This window comes from Myxocyprinus asiaticus, chromosome 4 (genome assembly GCF_019703515.2).
Source record: "Myxocyprinus asiaticus isolate MX2 ecotype Aquarium Trade chromosome 4, UBuf_Myxa_2, whole genome shotgun sequence".
NCBI classification, from domain to species: Eukaryota; Metazoa; Chordata; class Actinopteri; order Cypriniformes; family Catostomidae; genus Myxocyprinus; species Myxocyprinus asiaticus.
The window spans coordinates 46,554,908-46,572,875 of NC_059347.1; the positions used below are offsets into that span (position 1 = coordinate 46,554,908).

Here is a 17,968-nt window from a genome sequence, read left to right on the forward strand (position 1 = left end):
GTAGGTCCCCCTTGTGCCGCCAAAACAGCGCCAACCCGCATCTCAGAATAGCATTCTGAGATGCTATTCTTCTCAACACAGTTGTACAGAGCGGTTAACTGAGTTACCGTAGACTTTGTCAGTTCGAACCAGTCTGGCCATTCTCTGTTGACCTCTATCGTCAACAAGGCGTTTCCATTCACAGAACTGCCGCTCACTGGATGTTTTTCGCACCATTCAAAGTAAATTCGAGAGACTGTTGTTTGTGAAAATCCCAGAAGATCAGCAGTACAGAAATACTCAAAACAGCCCATCTGGCACCAACAATCACCCATGCGATTATCTAATAAGCCAATTGTGTGGCAGCAGTGCAGTGCATAAAATCATTCAGATATGGGTCAGGAGCTTCATTTAATGTTCGCATCAACCATCAGAATGGGGAAACAATGTGATCTCAGTGATTTTGACCGTGGCATTATTGTTGGTACATGATGGTCTGGTTTGAGTATTTCTGTAACTGCTGATCTGCTGGGATTTTCACACACAACAGTCTCTAGAATTTACTCCAAATGGTGCCAAAAACAAAAAACATCCAGTGAGGGGCAGTTCTGCGATGGAAACGCCTTGTTGATGAGAGAGGTCAACGGAGATTGGCCAGACTGGTTCAGACTGACAAAGTCTACTGTAACTCAGATAACCTCTAAGTACAATTGTCAGTACAAAATATTGATGAACAGATACAACATGATTCAAGTTTTGTTACGTTAATATTAATGTTATATCTATCTGGGAGGGGACTGAATCTGATAGCTTTCTGTTTTCAAAATATATTTGAGTCTTAGCTGAACTGTGCCCAGCTCTTCCCCTCTTGAACAACCACTGTGGGTGAGAGTGCCCTGCAGATGAACCACACTTGATGTATGAAATGTTGTGAGGTGGAGCTGTTTCTTAATTGGTTGAACTACTAATTTTTGTATGTGTTCAGCACTCGCAACGGTTTTGTCACTGGACTCTGCGTCCAGTTTACACTCTGTCAAGGCATTTCTTGATAGGTTGACTTTGTTGAATTTGTGTAAGAAAGGTCCAGATAACACAAACCAGCTGTAACATTACAGTGCCAAAAGAAAAGAAAGAAAAAAGAAAGTGTAGCTCAAGTTTCAGCATTTTCCAATCAAATATTAAGAATCATCTGAAGCACCCTGTCTTTTATTTTTGAATCGGAACATCTGCTCGACTGTTCAGGGTTTCTCTGTGACCTCTGCCTCCATGTGTATCAAATGGGTCACACCGCTGTGGGCTTCTCCCACACCTCCCCAGCATCTTCTGCAAGCAGTCTGGGCAGCTTTGAGGCTCGTGGTGTTCTCGCCATTGTGTGCTATCATGGGAACTTTGAGAAACTTTGGCTTTCTCGATTTGGTTTGGCTCAGGAGTGAGCCATCCCCTGAGGAAAGAGAGTCCCTTCCCATCGTGCCACAGAGCTAACCGCTCAACGTGCTTTCCCGGCAACCTCTTGGCTTCTCCCTGGGAGTGGGGCTACCGTGGGAGCATGGTTCTATAGTTCGACAGGCTGCCAGACTGGGAGTGATGGTGCTGCTGCTGTTGTTGTTGTTGTGGTTGCTGCTGCTGTTGTGACTGTAAGTATCCCACAGTGCTTTGCTGTTGAATATTAGGTGTGTGGAATATAGCCTGAGTGGGACCGCTGTGAATGAGACCCTGAGGCTGCATCTATGAGATATGGAGAAAGAGCAAGAGAGAGAGTGATGTGGTTATCAGTATGCTTTTGTGTAATGCTCTGAGGCATAGAATAAAGTATGACATTAGTATTTGAACATTAACTGTTAATCATTCAAATGAACCATACAATATTACAAGAATTTAACGAGTCTGGTTCCGATTCATCTTTACATTTCTGGTTGTTTAATTGTTCAATAAAGGATTCTTTTTGTATTTCTAAGGAAGAAATATTTGGAAATAACGGATTTACTGCTCTCAGCAGCCTATTACAATGATGAGATCTCTTTATATTTTAACAGAACAGATTCTTGCAAAATTTGTTTACACAGACTAATTAAGATATTGGTAACAAATTTATTTTCCAGTGTCCTTGTTACAGTGTAATTACCTAAGTAAGTGAAGAGTACTAAATAATTTAATAACATGAAACAACATGTACTTAATATGTAATTATGGAACAGCATATACTTATACATTGTATTTATGTATGTGTAATATTATAACATATGTGTAACAGGCCAGTCTTGTAACAACTATTTGTGTAAGTGGAACATCACTAGTTTCAGCTAACTCACTAGTACACTGCTGAATACATGTAATGGCTTCATAATTACATTAGAATTACACAATATGACTTGAGTATTAATCACTGTAAAATACAGTGTATCTAGACTGTACTTAAGTGTACTTCATGTGTACCTACATACAGTATCTTAACAAGCTGTGCTTAAGTTTAAATTAACTTGCTAGTATACAGCTATGTATACTGTCTATTGGTTTTTAATGGCTTCATAATAATTTATAATGCTTGTAATGGCTTCATTATTTCAGTAGAAATACACAATATTATGGAATATTAATCACTGTTCAGTTGTGGATGTGGTACGCCATTTAAAGTTACTTAGTACTTGGGTAATTACCATGTAACAGTAACACTGTAAAATAAAGTGTTTTCCAAGATATTTTATTCATTTATATATATATATATATCTATATATATAGATATATCTATCTATCTATCTATCATATACATATATATATATATATATATATATATATATATATATAAAATACCACAAATTACAATAAAACTCATATTGTGTATCAGTGTTGTGTAACAACCACCCCGTAATTACTCTGATTGAAGTCTCAAAGAGCCTTATTTCAGCCAGAAATGCAAATTCTCTCATCATTTACTCACCCTTATGCCACCTCTGATGTGTATGACTTTCTTCTTTCTGAAGAACACAAATTAAGATTTTTAGAAGAATATCTCAGTCCTGTTGGTCTATTCAATGCAAGTGGATGGTGGCCAGAACTTTGAAGCTCCAAAACAAAATAAAGGCAGCATAAAAGTAATCCATAAGACTCCTGTGGTTTAATCTATATCTTCAGAAGTTATATGATAGGTGTGGTTGATAAACAGATCAATATATTTTTACTATAAATTCTCCTCCCTGCCCAGTAGATGGCGATATGCATGAAGAATGTGAATCGCCAAAAACAAAAAAGGAGGAAAGTGAAAGTGGAGATTTATAGTAAAAAAAAAATTACTTAAACATTGAATACTGTTTCTTACCCACACCTATCATATTGCTTCTGTACATGTATTTAATCAGTGGAGTCCTATGGATTAATTTTATGCTGCCTTTATATGCTCTTTGGAGCTTTAAAGTTTTGGTCACCGTTCACATGCATTGTACGGACCTTCACAGCTGAAATATTCTTCTAAATATCTTTGTTTGTGTTCTGCAAAAGCAAGAAAGTCATAGCATCTGGGATGAACATGGGGGTGAGTAAACAATGAGAGAATTAATATTTTTGGGTGAACTATCCGTTTAGGTACTGTACACTGACACAACAATTTTTGGTTCATTTCAAGTCAGACATGACGAAATGAATGACATGAAGTTCAGAAAGTTATTCACTTAAAAGAACTGACTCGTAAAGGGTCTTTTGTTCAGGAATCGTAGTAGACTAGTCCTGCTGTGTTTTGACATAGCAGTGCTGCTGAATGACAGTGCAGTGTTCTATACACATCAGTATAAAAATACACTTAGGTTGAAGTCATTAAAACACATTTTTTAACCACTCCACAGATTTCATATTAGCAAACTATAGTTTTGGCAAGTCATTTAGGACATCTACTTTGTGCATGACACGAGTAATTTTTCCAACAATTGTTTACAGACAGATTGTTTCACTTTTAATTGACAATATCACAATTCCAGTGGGTCATAAGTTTACATACACTAAGCTAACTTTGCCTTTAAGTAGCTTGGAAAATTCCAGAAAATTATGTTAAGCCTTTAGACAATTAGACAATTAGCTTCTGATAGGCTAATTAGTGTCAGTTGGAGGTGTACCTGTGGATGTATTTTAAGGCCTACCTTCAAACTCAGTGCCTCTTTGCTTGACATCATGGGAAAATCAAAATAAGTCAGCCAAGACCTCATAAAAAAAATTGGGGATCTCCACAAGTCTGGTTCATCCTTGGGAGCAATTTCCAAATGCCTGAAGGTACCACGTTCATCTGTACAAACAATAGTATGCAAGTATAGACACCATGGGTCCACGCAGCAATCATGCCGCTCAGGAAGGAGACGCATTCTGTCTCCTAGAGATGAACGTAGTTTGGTGCGAAAAGTGCAAATCAATCCCACTTTTTGGAGAAATGTCCTCTGGTCTAATGAAACAAAAATGCAACTGTTTGGCCATAATGACCATCGTTATGTTTGGAGGAAAAAGGGTGAGGCTTGCAAGCCGAAGAACACCATCCCAACCATGAAGCATGGGGGTGGCAGCATCATGTTGTGGAGGTGCTTTGCTGCAGGAGGGACTGGTGCACTTCACAAAATAGATGGCATCATGAGGAAGGAAAATGATGTGGATATATTGAAGCAACATCTCAAGAAATCAGCCAGGAAGTTAAAGCTCGGTTGCAAATGGGTCTTCCAAATGGACAATGACCCCAAGCATACCTCCAAAGTTGTGACAAAATGGCTTAAGGACAACAAAGTCAAGGTATTGGCGTGGCCATCACAAAGCCCTGACCTCAATCCGATAGAAATTTGTGGGCAGAACTGAAAAAGCATGTGCGAGCAAGGAGGCCTACAAACCTGACTCAGTTACACCAGCTCTGTCTGGAGGAATGGGCCAAAATTCCAGCAACTTATTGTGAGAAGCTTGTGGAAGGCTACCCAAAATGTTTGACCTGAGTTAAATAATTTAAAGGCAATGCTACCAAATACTAACAAAGTGTATGTAAACTTCTGACCCACTGGGATTTTGATGAAAGAAAGAAAAGCTGAAATAAATCATTCTCTCTACTATTGTTCTGAAATTTCACATTCTTAAAATAAAGTAGTGATCCTAACTGACCTAAGACAGGCAATGTTTTCTATGATTAAATGTCAGGAATTGTGAAAAACTGAGTTTAAATGTATTTGGCTAAGGTGGATGTAAACTTCTGACTTCAATTGTACATTCGAGAAACATTAACAGAATCGAAAGCCATGAACATCATTCGGTTTTGGTATTTAAAAAAAAAAAAAATGGAACCAGGTCTGAATAAGAACATGTTCTTGGTTCCCAACCCTATACAACATAACTCAAGATGAAATTATTTCCTTGTTCTACTGAGTAATAAGAACCATTAATAATAAATCACAAAGCGTCTTGTTCACTAACTTTGTTTTTGCACGTATTTGTGCGTAAAACTAATTTGCGAACACTTTCAAACAGAAATCATGATTCATAAAAAAATTAAGATAAAATTTAGAACCAGCTAAAACCACATGTTCGTAAAAGATTCCCAATGACCTTCAAAACATGGAATCTGCCAAAGTCAATTAAAAATAAAAAAAAATTATATTTAGAAATAAGAAGCCACATAGCGCTACAATAAGTCAGAGTAACAAAAAGAATGTGTTATAGCTCAATCGGGGAAAGCTTCAGCATAACAATGCAGCCGATCACATGTAGTCTAGGCCTATATGAAATATGTTTGTATTTCAACTGATTTTAAGAAAAGCATACTTATCATTCCTCAAATATCTAGCTGTGTTTGCTCACAGGCGAGAGACAACTACAAAAGAGGTTGTGCAGAAAGGCCAAATATGGAGATTGTTTGCCATGTTTTATGCAAATTACTACTACAAATAATTACGGGCACGCACACTCTCATTCAAAATAATCCAGATTCCATCAACTTTAGATAGAGGACAAAAACAAATGTATGCAAGTACGCACTGTTGTGAATCCAGCTGAAATTTTGCACAAGAACCTAATAAGCAATGATTAGTGAATGAGACCCAATTAGTTTTTTGGTGTTTTGTTTACCTGAAAGAACTGCTGAGGCTGCTGTAGTGGTAAGCTGTGTTGGGCATCCGAGGGGTGAGTGGTGTAGGTGGCTGTGGCCTGATGGGTAATGAAACTGTTATGGGGGATCATGATTGGTGAGGTGAAGACTGGGGAGGGAACAAGCACAGCGTTACAATTCATCTGCTGCACAGGGAACGAGGGAGCCATCATCTGCTGCTCCAGAGGATATCTGTAACACACACATACACACAAATTGAAAAAAATAACATCCATTTTATGAGTTTACATGAATTTTGAGTTTAGACATTTGAGCCATAAAGGGCCATCGCACACACATACAGTATATAACCATGCACACACTTACTTGGTTTGTTGAATAGTTGAGCTGAACTGGGAAGACTGAGCCCCCCCACTGCTGTCTGGTACAAGCGTCTGCATTGGCTGGTTTAACAAGAGCCTACCAATCAGAAAACACCTGACATTACTGATAGCAGCCAATCAGAGAGCCCCATTTGTTACAACAGTTGTTCAGCAATGGTATACATTGCCTGGCCAAAAAAAAAGTCGCGTACTCTAATATTTAGTTGGACTGCCTTTAACTTGATTATGGCGAGCATTCGTCGTGGCATTGTTTTGACAACCTTATGCATCGTCACAACATTTATTTCCATCCAGAGTTGCATAAATCTTTGGCCGAGATCTTGTATTGATGACGGGAGAGTTGAACCACTCCATAAAGTCTTCTCCAGCACATCCCAAAGACTTTCAATGGGGTTAAGGTCAGGACTCTGTGGTGGCCAATTCATGTGTGAAAATGATTCCTCATGCTCCCTGAACCACTCTTTCACAATTTGAGCCCGATGAATATTGACATTGTCATCCTGGAATATGCCCAGGCCGTCAGGGAAGAAAAAAATCCATTGATGGGATAACCTGGTCATTCAGTACATTCAGGTAGTCAGCTGACCTCCTGTAACCCCCCTCCTCCCCCCTCCTGCTACTCAAACTGCACTTAAGATCTGTGAAGATGATGTGAGCCGCGTCTTTCGACAACAAAGGATAAGGAAAGCACAGGGCCCAGATGGCATTTCCCCTGCATGTCTTAGATCCTGTGCTAACCAGCAGGCCCCCATCTTCACACAGATCTTCAATAGATTACTGGAGCAGTGTGAAGTCCCATGCTGCTTCAAATGTTCCACTATCATCCCCATCCCAAAGAAACCAAAAATCACAGGACTTAATGACTACAGACCTGTCGCCCTGACGTCTGTGGTCATGAAATAATTTGAGAGACTGGTGTTGGCCCACCTGAAGAACATCACTGGACCCTTCCTAGATCCCCTTCAATTTGCTTATCGAGCAAACAGGTCTGTGGATGATGCAGTCAACATGGGATTGCATCATATCCTGCAACATCTGGACAGAACAGGGACATATGCAAGGATCCTTTTTGTGGACTTCAGTTCGGCTTTCAACACCATCATCCCAGCTATACTCCAGAATAAATTACACCAACTCTCTGTTCCCATGTCTATCTGTCAGTGGATTACCAGCTTTCTGACGGACAGGCAGCAGCTTGTGAGACAGGGGCAACTCACTTCCAGCAACTTTACAATCAGCACTGGTGCCCCCCAGGGATGTGTGCTCTCCCCACTACTCTTCTCCCTCTACACCGATGACTGCATTGCCAAGGACCCCTCTGTCAAGCTCCTGAAGTTTGCAGATGACACCACTGTCATCGGCCTCATCCGAGATGATGATGTGTCTGCATACAGAAGGGAGGTTAAACAGCTGGCTGTCTGGTGCAGTCAAAACAACCTTGAGCTGAACACGCTCAAAACGGTGGAGATGATTGTGGACTTTAGGAGGAACACCCCAACACTGACCCCCTTCACCATTCTAAATAGCACTGTGGCAGCAGTGGATTCATTCAGGTTCCTGGGCACTACCATCTCACAGGACCTGAAGTGGGAGACCCACATTGACTCCATTGTGAAAAAGGCCCAGCAGAGGTTGTACTTCCTTCACCAGCTGAGGAAATTCAACCTGCCACAGGCGCTGCTGATACATAATTATTTTTATATTTTATTTTTATTATTATCTATGTCTTGCTGCTGTTTTTGTATTGTTGTACACTGGAAGCTCCTGTCACCAAGACAAATTCCTTGTATGTTTAAGCATACTTGGCAATAAAGCTCATTCTGATTCTGATTCTGATAATGTTGCTGAGCCTAGACCTGACCAATTGAAGCAACCCCAGACCATAACACTGCCTCCAGAGGTTTGTACAGTGGGCACTATGCATGATGGGTGCATCGCTTCATGCGCTTCCCTTCTTACCCTGACACCCCCATCACTTTGGGATAGGATAAATCTGGACTCATCAGACCACATTAGCTTTTTCCATTGCTCCACAGTCCAATCTTTATGCTCCTTAGCAAATTGAAGTAGTTTTTTTCCGATTAGCCTCACTAACAAGTGTCTTTCTTGTGGTCACACAGCTGTTTAGTCCCAATCCTGTAAATTCTCGTCGCTTTGTGCGTGTGGAAATGCTCCTATTTTTTCTATTAAACATAGCTGTGAGTTCTACTGTCGATCTTTTACGATGTGACTTAACCAAGCATTTTAGTGATCTCCAATCACGATCATTCAAGATTTTTTTCCGACCACATTTCTTTCGCGAATCTAATGGTTCACAACTATCCTTCCAGGTTTAATAATGCAATGGACAGTTCTTACCCCAATTCTAGTGTTTTCTTTGTTTGATGCAGGCCAATAATTTGCCCCTTCTGAAACACAGTAACATCTTTTCCATGACCACAGGATATGTCTTCCGACATGGTTGTTTAAGAAATGAGAAGCTACACACTGCATCAGTTAGGGTTAAAAGAATTGTTGCCAGCTGAAACATATTAATCACTGTAATAATGATCCAATCATAAACTCTTAAGTATCTGCTTATTTAAATCCAAACGGCACTTTTTCTGGCCAGGCAGTCTATGATACCGTACAAACCATTAGTCAGGGTTATTCCAACCAGAGATATTGGGTCTTTTCCAAAACTTAGTGAGCTGCCTCGCTGTCTTCTATAGCAGCATCCTTACTGAAATGATGCCTCATAAGAGAGCAATTTGGAGCACTCTACATAGGCAGCAGCACCGCGCATCATTCAAATAGTGCTCCTCACTCGCAGCTCCTCACTCGCCATCTTGGATTTATTTTTCCACCGAGCTCATCACTGTGCATTCTGGGATCACCTACCCGAGGAAGGATACATATGATGCTACCTTAAAATTTGGCCAAAATGAGATATCTTAAGAGGCAGCATATTTAAGATACCTACCTTTTGGAACAGCTTTCATGTCGGGAGAGTGCCTATGCCTTAAAATGCTGCCTCCAGAGGATGCTCACTAAGTTTTGGAACAGACCCATTATCTCTGAGATAATTTTACTTCAAATTACATTTTTTCTATGATAAAAATGTCTCTGTATTGTGACAAAGTTAATCAAGAGGGAGCATCTGTACTTATGTCAGCGCTGTGTGTTATGTTAGTGTTCTTCTGTGTGTAAAGGCGTGCTGTTACCGTAGCTGTCCGTCCTGGCTGTAGTCGTTGTTTGTGTGTCTTTGGCAGTGTGTGTCTTGTTGGCTTCGATGTCCGTGGTTGGGAGAGAACATCATTGGGTTGCTGTAGAAGGGTGTGGTGAGACTGGTGTGTGTCTGCATTGGAACACTGATGGCCTGCATGTGTCCACTCTGAACCAGTCTCTGCTGGCCCTAAACACGCACAAGACAACCATCACTCTGTGTGTGGCTCTGTGAGTTGATATATGTAAGGGATAATGTACAGCCAGCCGGTTGTTGAACTACAACCGCTTTGCGTTGGGGTCCTGATCACCCTGTGGGGGTTTATTTTGCTATAACAACTGGCTGACTGTACATTATCCCGCTTATTACATGGCTACTAACCAAATGAATAAATACATCGACATACAATATTGATTTGTGTTGAAATTATGTAATTATGTGAGATGAATCTGACACCTAATTTTCCAGCCTAAGCAGTAAAGATGACTCGCAATACCCAGATGAGTATGTGGATATGTGGATGTGCGGTTGTTACTCAGAGATATCAGACCGCTAGACGGTGCCATAAACAAATCAGAATCAAGTATTCCATGTAACAAGTGTGTGTAATGTGCATCTGTGTTTTTACCTGAGCAGATGAGCTACTTGGCTGTTCTCTAAGCAGTGTGTGTGATGAATGTGAGACACAGTGTTGGGGTTTCGGGTGTGTGCTGTGTTGGGTCGGCCTGCCTGGACCCTGCTGCTGTGGACTGGAACCAGTGAACTCTCCCTGTATTGGTTGCTGGAGCAACATCTGCAAACACACAGATCCAAACACAGTGTTCAGAACAAGCCTGACATCTGTGATAGTTTTTAGTTGTGATAATATATGTAGTTTACATCTACATAACACAATAAGTTCCTTAAAAAATTCTCTGCATTCTTAGTAGCATTTTTCCAAATACAGTGAATGGTAACACTTTACAATAAGGTTGTATTTGTTAACATTTATAAATATATCAGGTTTCATGAACTAAAAATTAACAATACTGTATATCTCTATGAATGTTAATTTATATACTATTGTTCAATGTTAGTTCATGTTAGTTCATAATGCATTAACCAATGTTAACATATACAACTTTTAATTTAAAAAAAATGTAAGAGTATATTTTGAAATTAACATTAACCAATATAGTTCATTGTTAGTTTATGTTAAATAAAGTAGATAACTAACATGAACAAATACAACATTATTGTAAAGTGTTACCGGATTATTATTGTCTACTTCATGGCAACATATCAAACAAGCGGCATCTGGCACCATTTCCCAGAACTAACTTCACTTTTCTTAGCCATTTACAATTACATTTTTAACAACTGATCCATTCACTTTTTCAGAATGTAGACATTTCTTGCTTTTTTTAATTTCACTTATATGACATATTCTCTGTGTTCTATCTGATCCACACTTAAACAAATACAGACAAAAATGGCACGATATACTATATGTGTGTGTACCTGTAGGTTTGCAAGCTGCAATTTCTCTTTAATGTCGTGCAGCTCTTGTTGTTGCGTTTTGATGTCTGCCTGTAGAATGCGTGTTCGCTCTTCCAGCTGTTCCTTCAGTTGATGCATGACGCCTAACTGAGGCTGCTGGAATTCGTACAGAGCTTGTGTCTGAAACCCACATTCACAGAACATTGAGAAAAATCAAGCACAACAGCAGACATACAATCTAAGATTACATAAACACCAGGAGAGAGAAAAACAGACGGAAGGAGGGAGAGAGAGAAAGCGGGAAGTGGGGACTGACCATGGTGGAATGTAGACTGCAGGAGGGGGAGACTGGCGTGGGCTCAGAGGAGCTCTGCCTCTGAATCAGGGTCTACAACAAACAGAGAGACAAAGCTTTCAGACACACGCACACGCTTTCACACACTGTAAAGGGGAATCTAGCCTTTATCATGTCTGAGATCTCCATAGCTCCATAGCTTTTTTTCTGATACTTGTGGATTTTGTATTGAGTGTTTAAACATATTGATCATCTTATGATACTAATCCCAGGCCACCATCCATCCATCCATCCTTCCATCCATTTATCCCCTTACAAAAAAATATTATGCTATGAAGAGTTTCCATAAAAAATAATTGTTACAACAGTTATTGTTACTATTAATCCTTAATAAATTAATATGGCATTTACTTCTAACAGTGTAAGAAGCTTTGAAAATAATTTTCTCTTTTGATGACAGTATTGTTTGGTTGATACCAAGTACCCCTAGTTTTGCACAAAAAATAACTGTAATATCTATAAAATGGTATTTTGGCAAAGACTATGGTTGGCAGATGGGTTGTTCCAAGCATCTTGGAGAACTTGTCACAGTTCTATGTATTTAGACTATTTCAATTGCTTCTGTCTCTTCATGAAATCCCAATGATGTTGAGATCCGGGCTCTGTGGGGGTCATACTGTCTGTTGCAAGACTCTTTGTTCTACTTCTATTTGCAAAAGGAATGTTTGGAAATCTAAAATGTATATTTCCTATTGACACTACTTATGAATTATGTCGAGAAGGTTTTTAAAAGTTTGACATTTCTGTGCCACAAAATGGAATTAAATAATTATCACTTGTTGTCAAACAGGTTTCCTGAACACTCCCCCCATTTTCCATTGGTCAGACAAAACAAATATTCCCACCCCAAACTCAAGCCAAGTTGAACCAATGTTGTTATGTTGGGCTGGTCCGGATGCTCAAATAAACAGGGCAAAGTTTTGATAACGCAACAGATTGCAAAGTAATTAAAAAAGCACAATTCCTCTCCAAATCATTGCCCCTATAAATAATGATGTGCATGAGTGTATGTGTGCATTCGTACCTTTGATCTGCTGTGTGACATTCTGCTGGAACTCTTCTCTGGACCAATAGAAGCTGATTGCCTTGATGACGTGCACGCTTCTGTGTACCTCACTGATGAGTTTGCTATGGAAACACATGAAGGGTTTCTTATATATGAGCTTCTGATTTATATGTTCACATCATAACAAGTGCTGAAGTATTGGCAGAGGTCTGTGTGCACACGTGTACTAACATGCAGAGTCAGACATTGCTGTGTGTGATGATTTTCTAGAGCTTTGTGAGGACACTGATCGCGTGCTGCTGATTCTGTCCCGTGGAGCAACTAAAGGAGGACACATGTCCAAAAACACCTCTTGCCCCTACACACACAAAGAAAAATACACTCCATAAACTGGACATAAACATGACTAACTATTCAGTAACACTACATACAAATGGCTCATTAAAACAAACAAGTATGAAATCGAACATTATACTAGCATGTGTGTTGTGTTTGTTTTTGCATAACACCTTGATTGAGGATGTGGCCATCTCAGACGAGCTCTCCTCTAATCCAAACGCTCTCCTTCTCTCCGCTCGGACTTCAGCATAACTTTACAGTGATAAAAGAGAGAGACAGTTGGGTACAAGTTTTGCTTTTTGTTTAGACTTTTTATCCTTTCAACTTGTTCATTGGTTGTAAAAAGTTGATGAGAAACTTAAAGGGATCGTTCACCCAAAAAATAAAATTCTCTCATCATTAACTCACCCTCATGCTATCCCAGATGTGTATGACTTTTTTTCTTCTGCAGAAATCAAACAAGAAATTTTAGAAGAATGTTTCAGCTCTGTTGGTCCTTACAATGCAAGTGAATGGTGACAGAACTCAGAAGGTCAAAAATGGACATAAAGTCAGCATAAAAGTAATCCATATGACTCCAGTGGTTAAATCCATATCATCTGAAGTGATATGATAGGTGTGGATGAGAAACAGATTCATTTTTAAAGTCCTTTTTATTGTAATTCTCCACCTTTGACCAGCCCCAACCAGTTGGTGGCTGAATGTGAAAGTGAAAGTTACTTCTATACCAGAATGTGGAAGTGAAAGTGTAGGTTTACAGTAGAAAAGAATGTGAATGTTGATCTCACCCACACCTATCATATTGCTTCAGAAGATATGGATTTAACCACTGGAGCCATATGGATTACTTTTATGCTGCCTTTATTTGCAGTTTGGACCTTCCGAGTTCTACTCAACATTCACTTGCATTGTAAGGACCTACGGAGCTGTGATATTCTTCTAAAAATCTTTGTTTGTCTTCAGCGGAAGAAAGAAAGTTGTACACATCTGTAATGGCATGAGGGTTAGTAAATGATGAGAGAATTTAATTTTTGGGTGAACTATTCCTTTAAGGTACATGAACAAACCTTGAAATCTGCAATAACATAAACTAACCACTAGATGGACACAGAGGACTTAAAACACTGTGGACAAAGTAAAACTGGTACTAATAAACCAAGATAACCATTAATGCCAATTAGCAACTTGGATAGTTACTTATGAGCAGGTATATATATATATACATTACCGGTCAAAAGTTTTGAAACACTTGACTGAAATGTTTCTCATGATCGTAAAAATCTTTTGATCTGAAAGCGTATGCTTAAATGTTTGAAATGAGTTTTGCAGACAAAAATATAATTGTGCCACCATATTAATTTATTTAATTATAAATCTAAAATTTTATAAAAAAAAAAAAGTTTTTGAAATTGATGACTTGGACCAAATAATAAAGAAAAGCAGCCAATAAGTGCCCGGCATAGATGGGAACTCCTTCAATACTGTTTAAAAAGCATCCCAGGGTGATACCTCAAGAAGTTGGTTGAGAAAATGTCAAGAGTACATGTCTGCAAATTCTAGGCAAAGGGTGACTACTTTGAAGATGCTAAAATATAACACAGTTTTGATTTATTTTGGATTTTGTTTAGTCACAACATAATTCCGATAGTTCCATTTATGTTATTCCATAGTTTTAATGACTTTACTCTTATTCTAAAATGTGAAAAAAAATTATAATAAAGAATGAGTAAGTGTTTCAAAACTTTTGACCGGTAGTGTATATATATATATATATATATATATATATATATATATATATATATATATATATATATGAAACTACAGATATGTATTATTCATTAAGTATTTAAATATGTTAAACTAGAGGTTGAGTGTTTTTGTGTGTGACTGTTTCTAAGAGTATTTCTTTTTATATGCATGTGAAAGAATTTGTGTTTACTTGCCAATTTGTGTTTGGTGTGGCGCAGTGTGGTATGAACATACTTTCCATATGTATGTATAGCTGTGTGTGTGTGTGTTTTGTACCTGACCACACTGTGTGTACAGACGATAAACTCTGGTTTGGAGTTCCACTGGTGGTATGTGATGTAATAATGTGTCTGCAGCCAGATCCATTGCTGCCCTTTAGTCAGGAACCGATAGTAACAGGATTTTCCTTTCCCACACTGCATCACTGCAATGCACATATACACAAGATCAGTAGTCTCTATGTAACATCAGAAAGCTTGTTACTTGCAAGCTTGGGAGTCTTTTATCTTTCCTGATGGGGGCATTTTAGCTTCTCTGTGATTTACACAAACAACACAAGAGTTTAGAGAGAGTACACTGACCTAGTTTTAAAAGAGAGACAGAGAGAGAAAGAGGGAGAGAGATTTAAAGATAATGCTTACATTGTTTATGACACTGAGCAATCAGCTCCAGGTCATCCACATGGTAGTAATCGTAGCCTGATGTCCCCAAAACCTCGAATGGCAGGTATCCAATGATAGGAGACGCCCTGCAAACGCACACACACACGCCAACACATTCCTAATTCACAAAACAATCAAGCGACCCTAAACATAGGTGCATGTCCAACACCCAAGAAAACGACGTGGACTTCCCTTATTAGTCATGTGACTGAAGGAATGAAACATGATGAGCCTACAGACAAACATCACCATGGGAACCACTGAGGTAATTGAGAACTGGATGTCCATAGCCAGCTTGAGTAAAGTATGTGTTTGAGTGAGTGTGTAAAGAGAAAAAGGCATGTAAGCTTAAAGGGATAGTTCAGCCAAAAATGAAAATTCTGTCATCATTTACTCATCCTCATTTTGTTCCAAATGATGTTTTTCACAAAGAATTTTAAGGTGACTGTAGGTCTGTTACTGTTATTCTATTGGTCTGATATTGAGACCACTAAAAAACGTGTATGGGTCACATTAGGGTATGGAAAAAAGATGAAAGTGAATGGTGACTAAAGCTGTTAGTTCCTAACATTTCACCTAACATCTTGTTTTGTGTTCCACAGCAGAAAGAAAGTCATACAGGTTTGGAACAGCATGAGGACGAGTAAATGATGACAGAATTTTTGGTGAACTATCCCTTTAAAGAGAAAGTTTGAAAAGAGAGCTTGAACATCCTATTATAGCTCTGTAGGGGACAGGACATCCAGTACTACACACACACACACACACACAGTTATGTAACTCTCCGGGGGTCAGAAACTCATTCTGAGTAGATAATCTCTATACTGGAATTTATGAATGGCCACAGCAGAATAAAGAGATCACATTAAAATATGTGTGTGAGAACTGACTGAAACACACACACAAACATAAAAGTCTGATGTCATATCAGCCCCCCTTTAGCTGGCCTTGGGACAGTGGAAAGTCTGAATTAGCAGATGTAAATGGGTCAGTAACTAATGAATGAATCAGACGAATGACATCATCAGAAAGAGTCACAATTCAAATGAACCAAAAAGGAGAGTTAAGTACAAAAGACCAAGCAGACAACATGAGAAGAGTTTGCATAACAGAGTCATGCCAGCATTTCACTAACCTGTGATCTAAGAAGAGAAATTTCCATTCCAGACTGTGTCTTGATGTGAATTCATCACAAACCTCCTCCACGTTACACAGATCCTGTGACACACAAATACATTCGCGCATGATTGTTTTTCTGGTATGGTGGGGATTTTCCATTGAATTTTACTGGTTTATGCTGAACTAATGATATTTTCTATCCACTTCCCCTACACCTACATCTAACCCTCACACAAACCTTTCTGCATTTGGACAATTATGTAACATGTTTATTAAACCATTAGCTGGTCCCAACATTGTAGGTGATATCAGGTTTTAATATTCTTCAGGGGACATTTGGTCCCCACAATGTAGGCAGAACCTAATTCACCATCATGTCAAAGGAAGGACTGACTATTGTGTGTGTGGGGGTGAGCTCTTTTACCTTCAGGAATTGGGGGGTCACGAGTCTCACTGTGGCTACAAGACAGATCTGCTCCTCCAGTGAGGACTGCAGTGTGCGGGGGAATGACAGCTCATAATCGTTACATGAGGACAGAGGCACTGCAGCACACACAGAAAAACAGAGTTTGATTTGGTTTTCCAATAAAGCCATGTAATATGCTCAAGTACTGTATGAACATTCCATAAAATAAAAAAAACACACATCCAAGTGCCAAAGTGACCAGATTTCAGAGCTATTTGACACTAGTGACTGCGTGATACATCAACCAAGCAGATTTATCAGCCAATAACTGACGTTTTTGAGTTAACATCATATTTTCTATTTAAACATTCTGAGTAAACTTTATGTAAATAATGTGTAAGAATTGTTTATTTAATTTCAACAATTTTGTGTAAATCTCATTTGCTATCGTGTATAATAAAATGGATAGTTCTAATCTTTGATGCTGACTGGTCAATACAGCCTTCCAGCCATGCTAAAGCAAAAGTAAACTGTCTGCACTGTACTTCTTGAGAAGGCTCAAACTCAGGGGTTTTCAAACTGGGGTCTGGGGGAAAACAAATATGTATATACGTGTAAACATTTTTGACATTATCAATGTTTCATTCTCAAATCATAAGCTCTATTCTAATTGTATTCTACTGAGCCATAGTTTTAAACAGTAAAGAATAAAAACAAATCTGCATACAGTTTAACAAAAAATCATATGCTATTAAAATTATATAATATTTCTAATAAATAGGGATTGTAAGGCACTGTTCTCAGCATGACTGCTTTGAAACAATAATAGTGAAAAGTGCTATACAAATACATTTGGATTGAATTGAAAATGTGTTTCTTCAGGTTTTTACATCCAACAATACTCTAGTAGTCTGTAGAAAAAGGACACTGTTAACTTGATCCGAAGTAAATATAGCATATTCCAGATAATATTTTAACTATTTCTTTTGGCTTTAATACAATGACAATATAACAAATCAACCAACATGTTGTCTTTAAAATATCATGCATAGTATACTTCTTAAGCAGGGGGTCCCTCGCAAGGGGGTCCTTGGCATCAACAAGTTTGAAAACCCCTGCTCTAACTAACATTGATCTGATGTATCTTAACTGTTTTCTATCTTATTCAGTTCCCATATGCCTCCCGTTTTCATGCTTCTGTACCTGTCAGTCAAGTTAAGACCTCACAATG

At 38.7% G+C, this 17,968-nt stretch overlaps 1 protein-coding gene across 1 annotated transcript in view; it reads right to left on the reverse strand.

Annotated features, from left to right (window-relative positions):
- Nucleotides 1-625: 625 nt before the first annotated feature.
- LOC127438741 (neuronal PAS domain-containing protein 2-like) overlaps nucleotides 626-17,968 on the reverse strand; it is a 46,272-nt gene continuing 28,929 nt past the window's right edge. The window contains exons 9-22 of the mRNA XM_051694565.1: nucleotides 16,756-16,874; nucleotides 16,348-16,430; nucleotides 15,192-15,298; nucleotides 14,827-14,974; nucleotides 12,972-13,053; nucleotides 12,694-12,820; nucleotides 12,481-12,584; nucleotides 11,418-11,489; nucleotides 11,123-11,281; nucleotides 10,251-10,415; nucleotides 9,621-9,811; nucleotides 6,401-6,493; nucleotides 6,055-6,265; nucleotides 626-1,704 (exon numbers count right to left, since the gene is read on the reverse strand). Coding sequence (XP_051550525.1) covers nucleotides 1,513-1,704; nucleotides 6,055-6,265; nucleotides 6,401-6,493; nucleotides 9,621-9,811; nucleotides 10,251-10,415; nucleotides 11,123-11,281; nucleotides 11,418-11,489; nucleotides 12,481-12,584; nucleotides 12,694-12,820; nucleotides 12,972-13,053; nucleotides 14,827-14,974; nucleotides 15,192-15,298; nucleotides 16,348-16,430; nucleotides 16,756-16,874 — 1,853 coding nt within the window. The 3' untranslated portion in view covers nucleotides 626-1,512. The remainder of the gene's footprint in view (nucleotides 1,705-6,054; nucleotides 6,266-6,400; nucleotides 6,494-9,620; nucleotides 9,812-10,250; nucleotides 10,416-11,122; nucleotides 11,282-11,417; nucleotides 11,490-12,480; nucleotides 12,585-12,693; nucleotides 12,821-12,971; nucleotides 13,054-14,826; nucleotides 14,975-15,191; nucleotides 15,299-16,347; nucleotides 16,431-16,755; nucleotides 16,875-17,968) is intronic.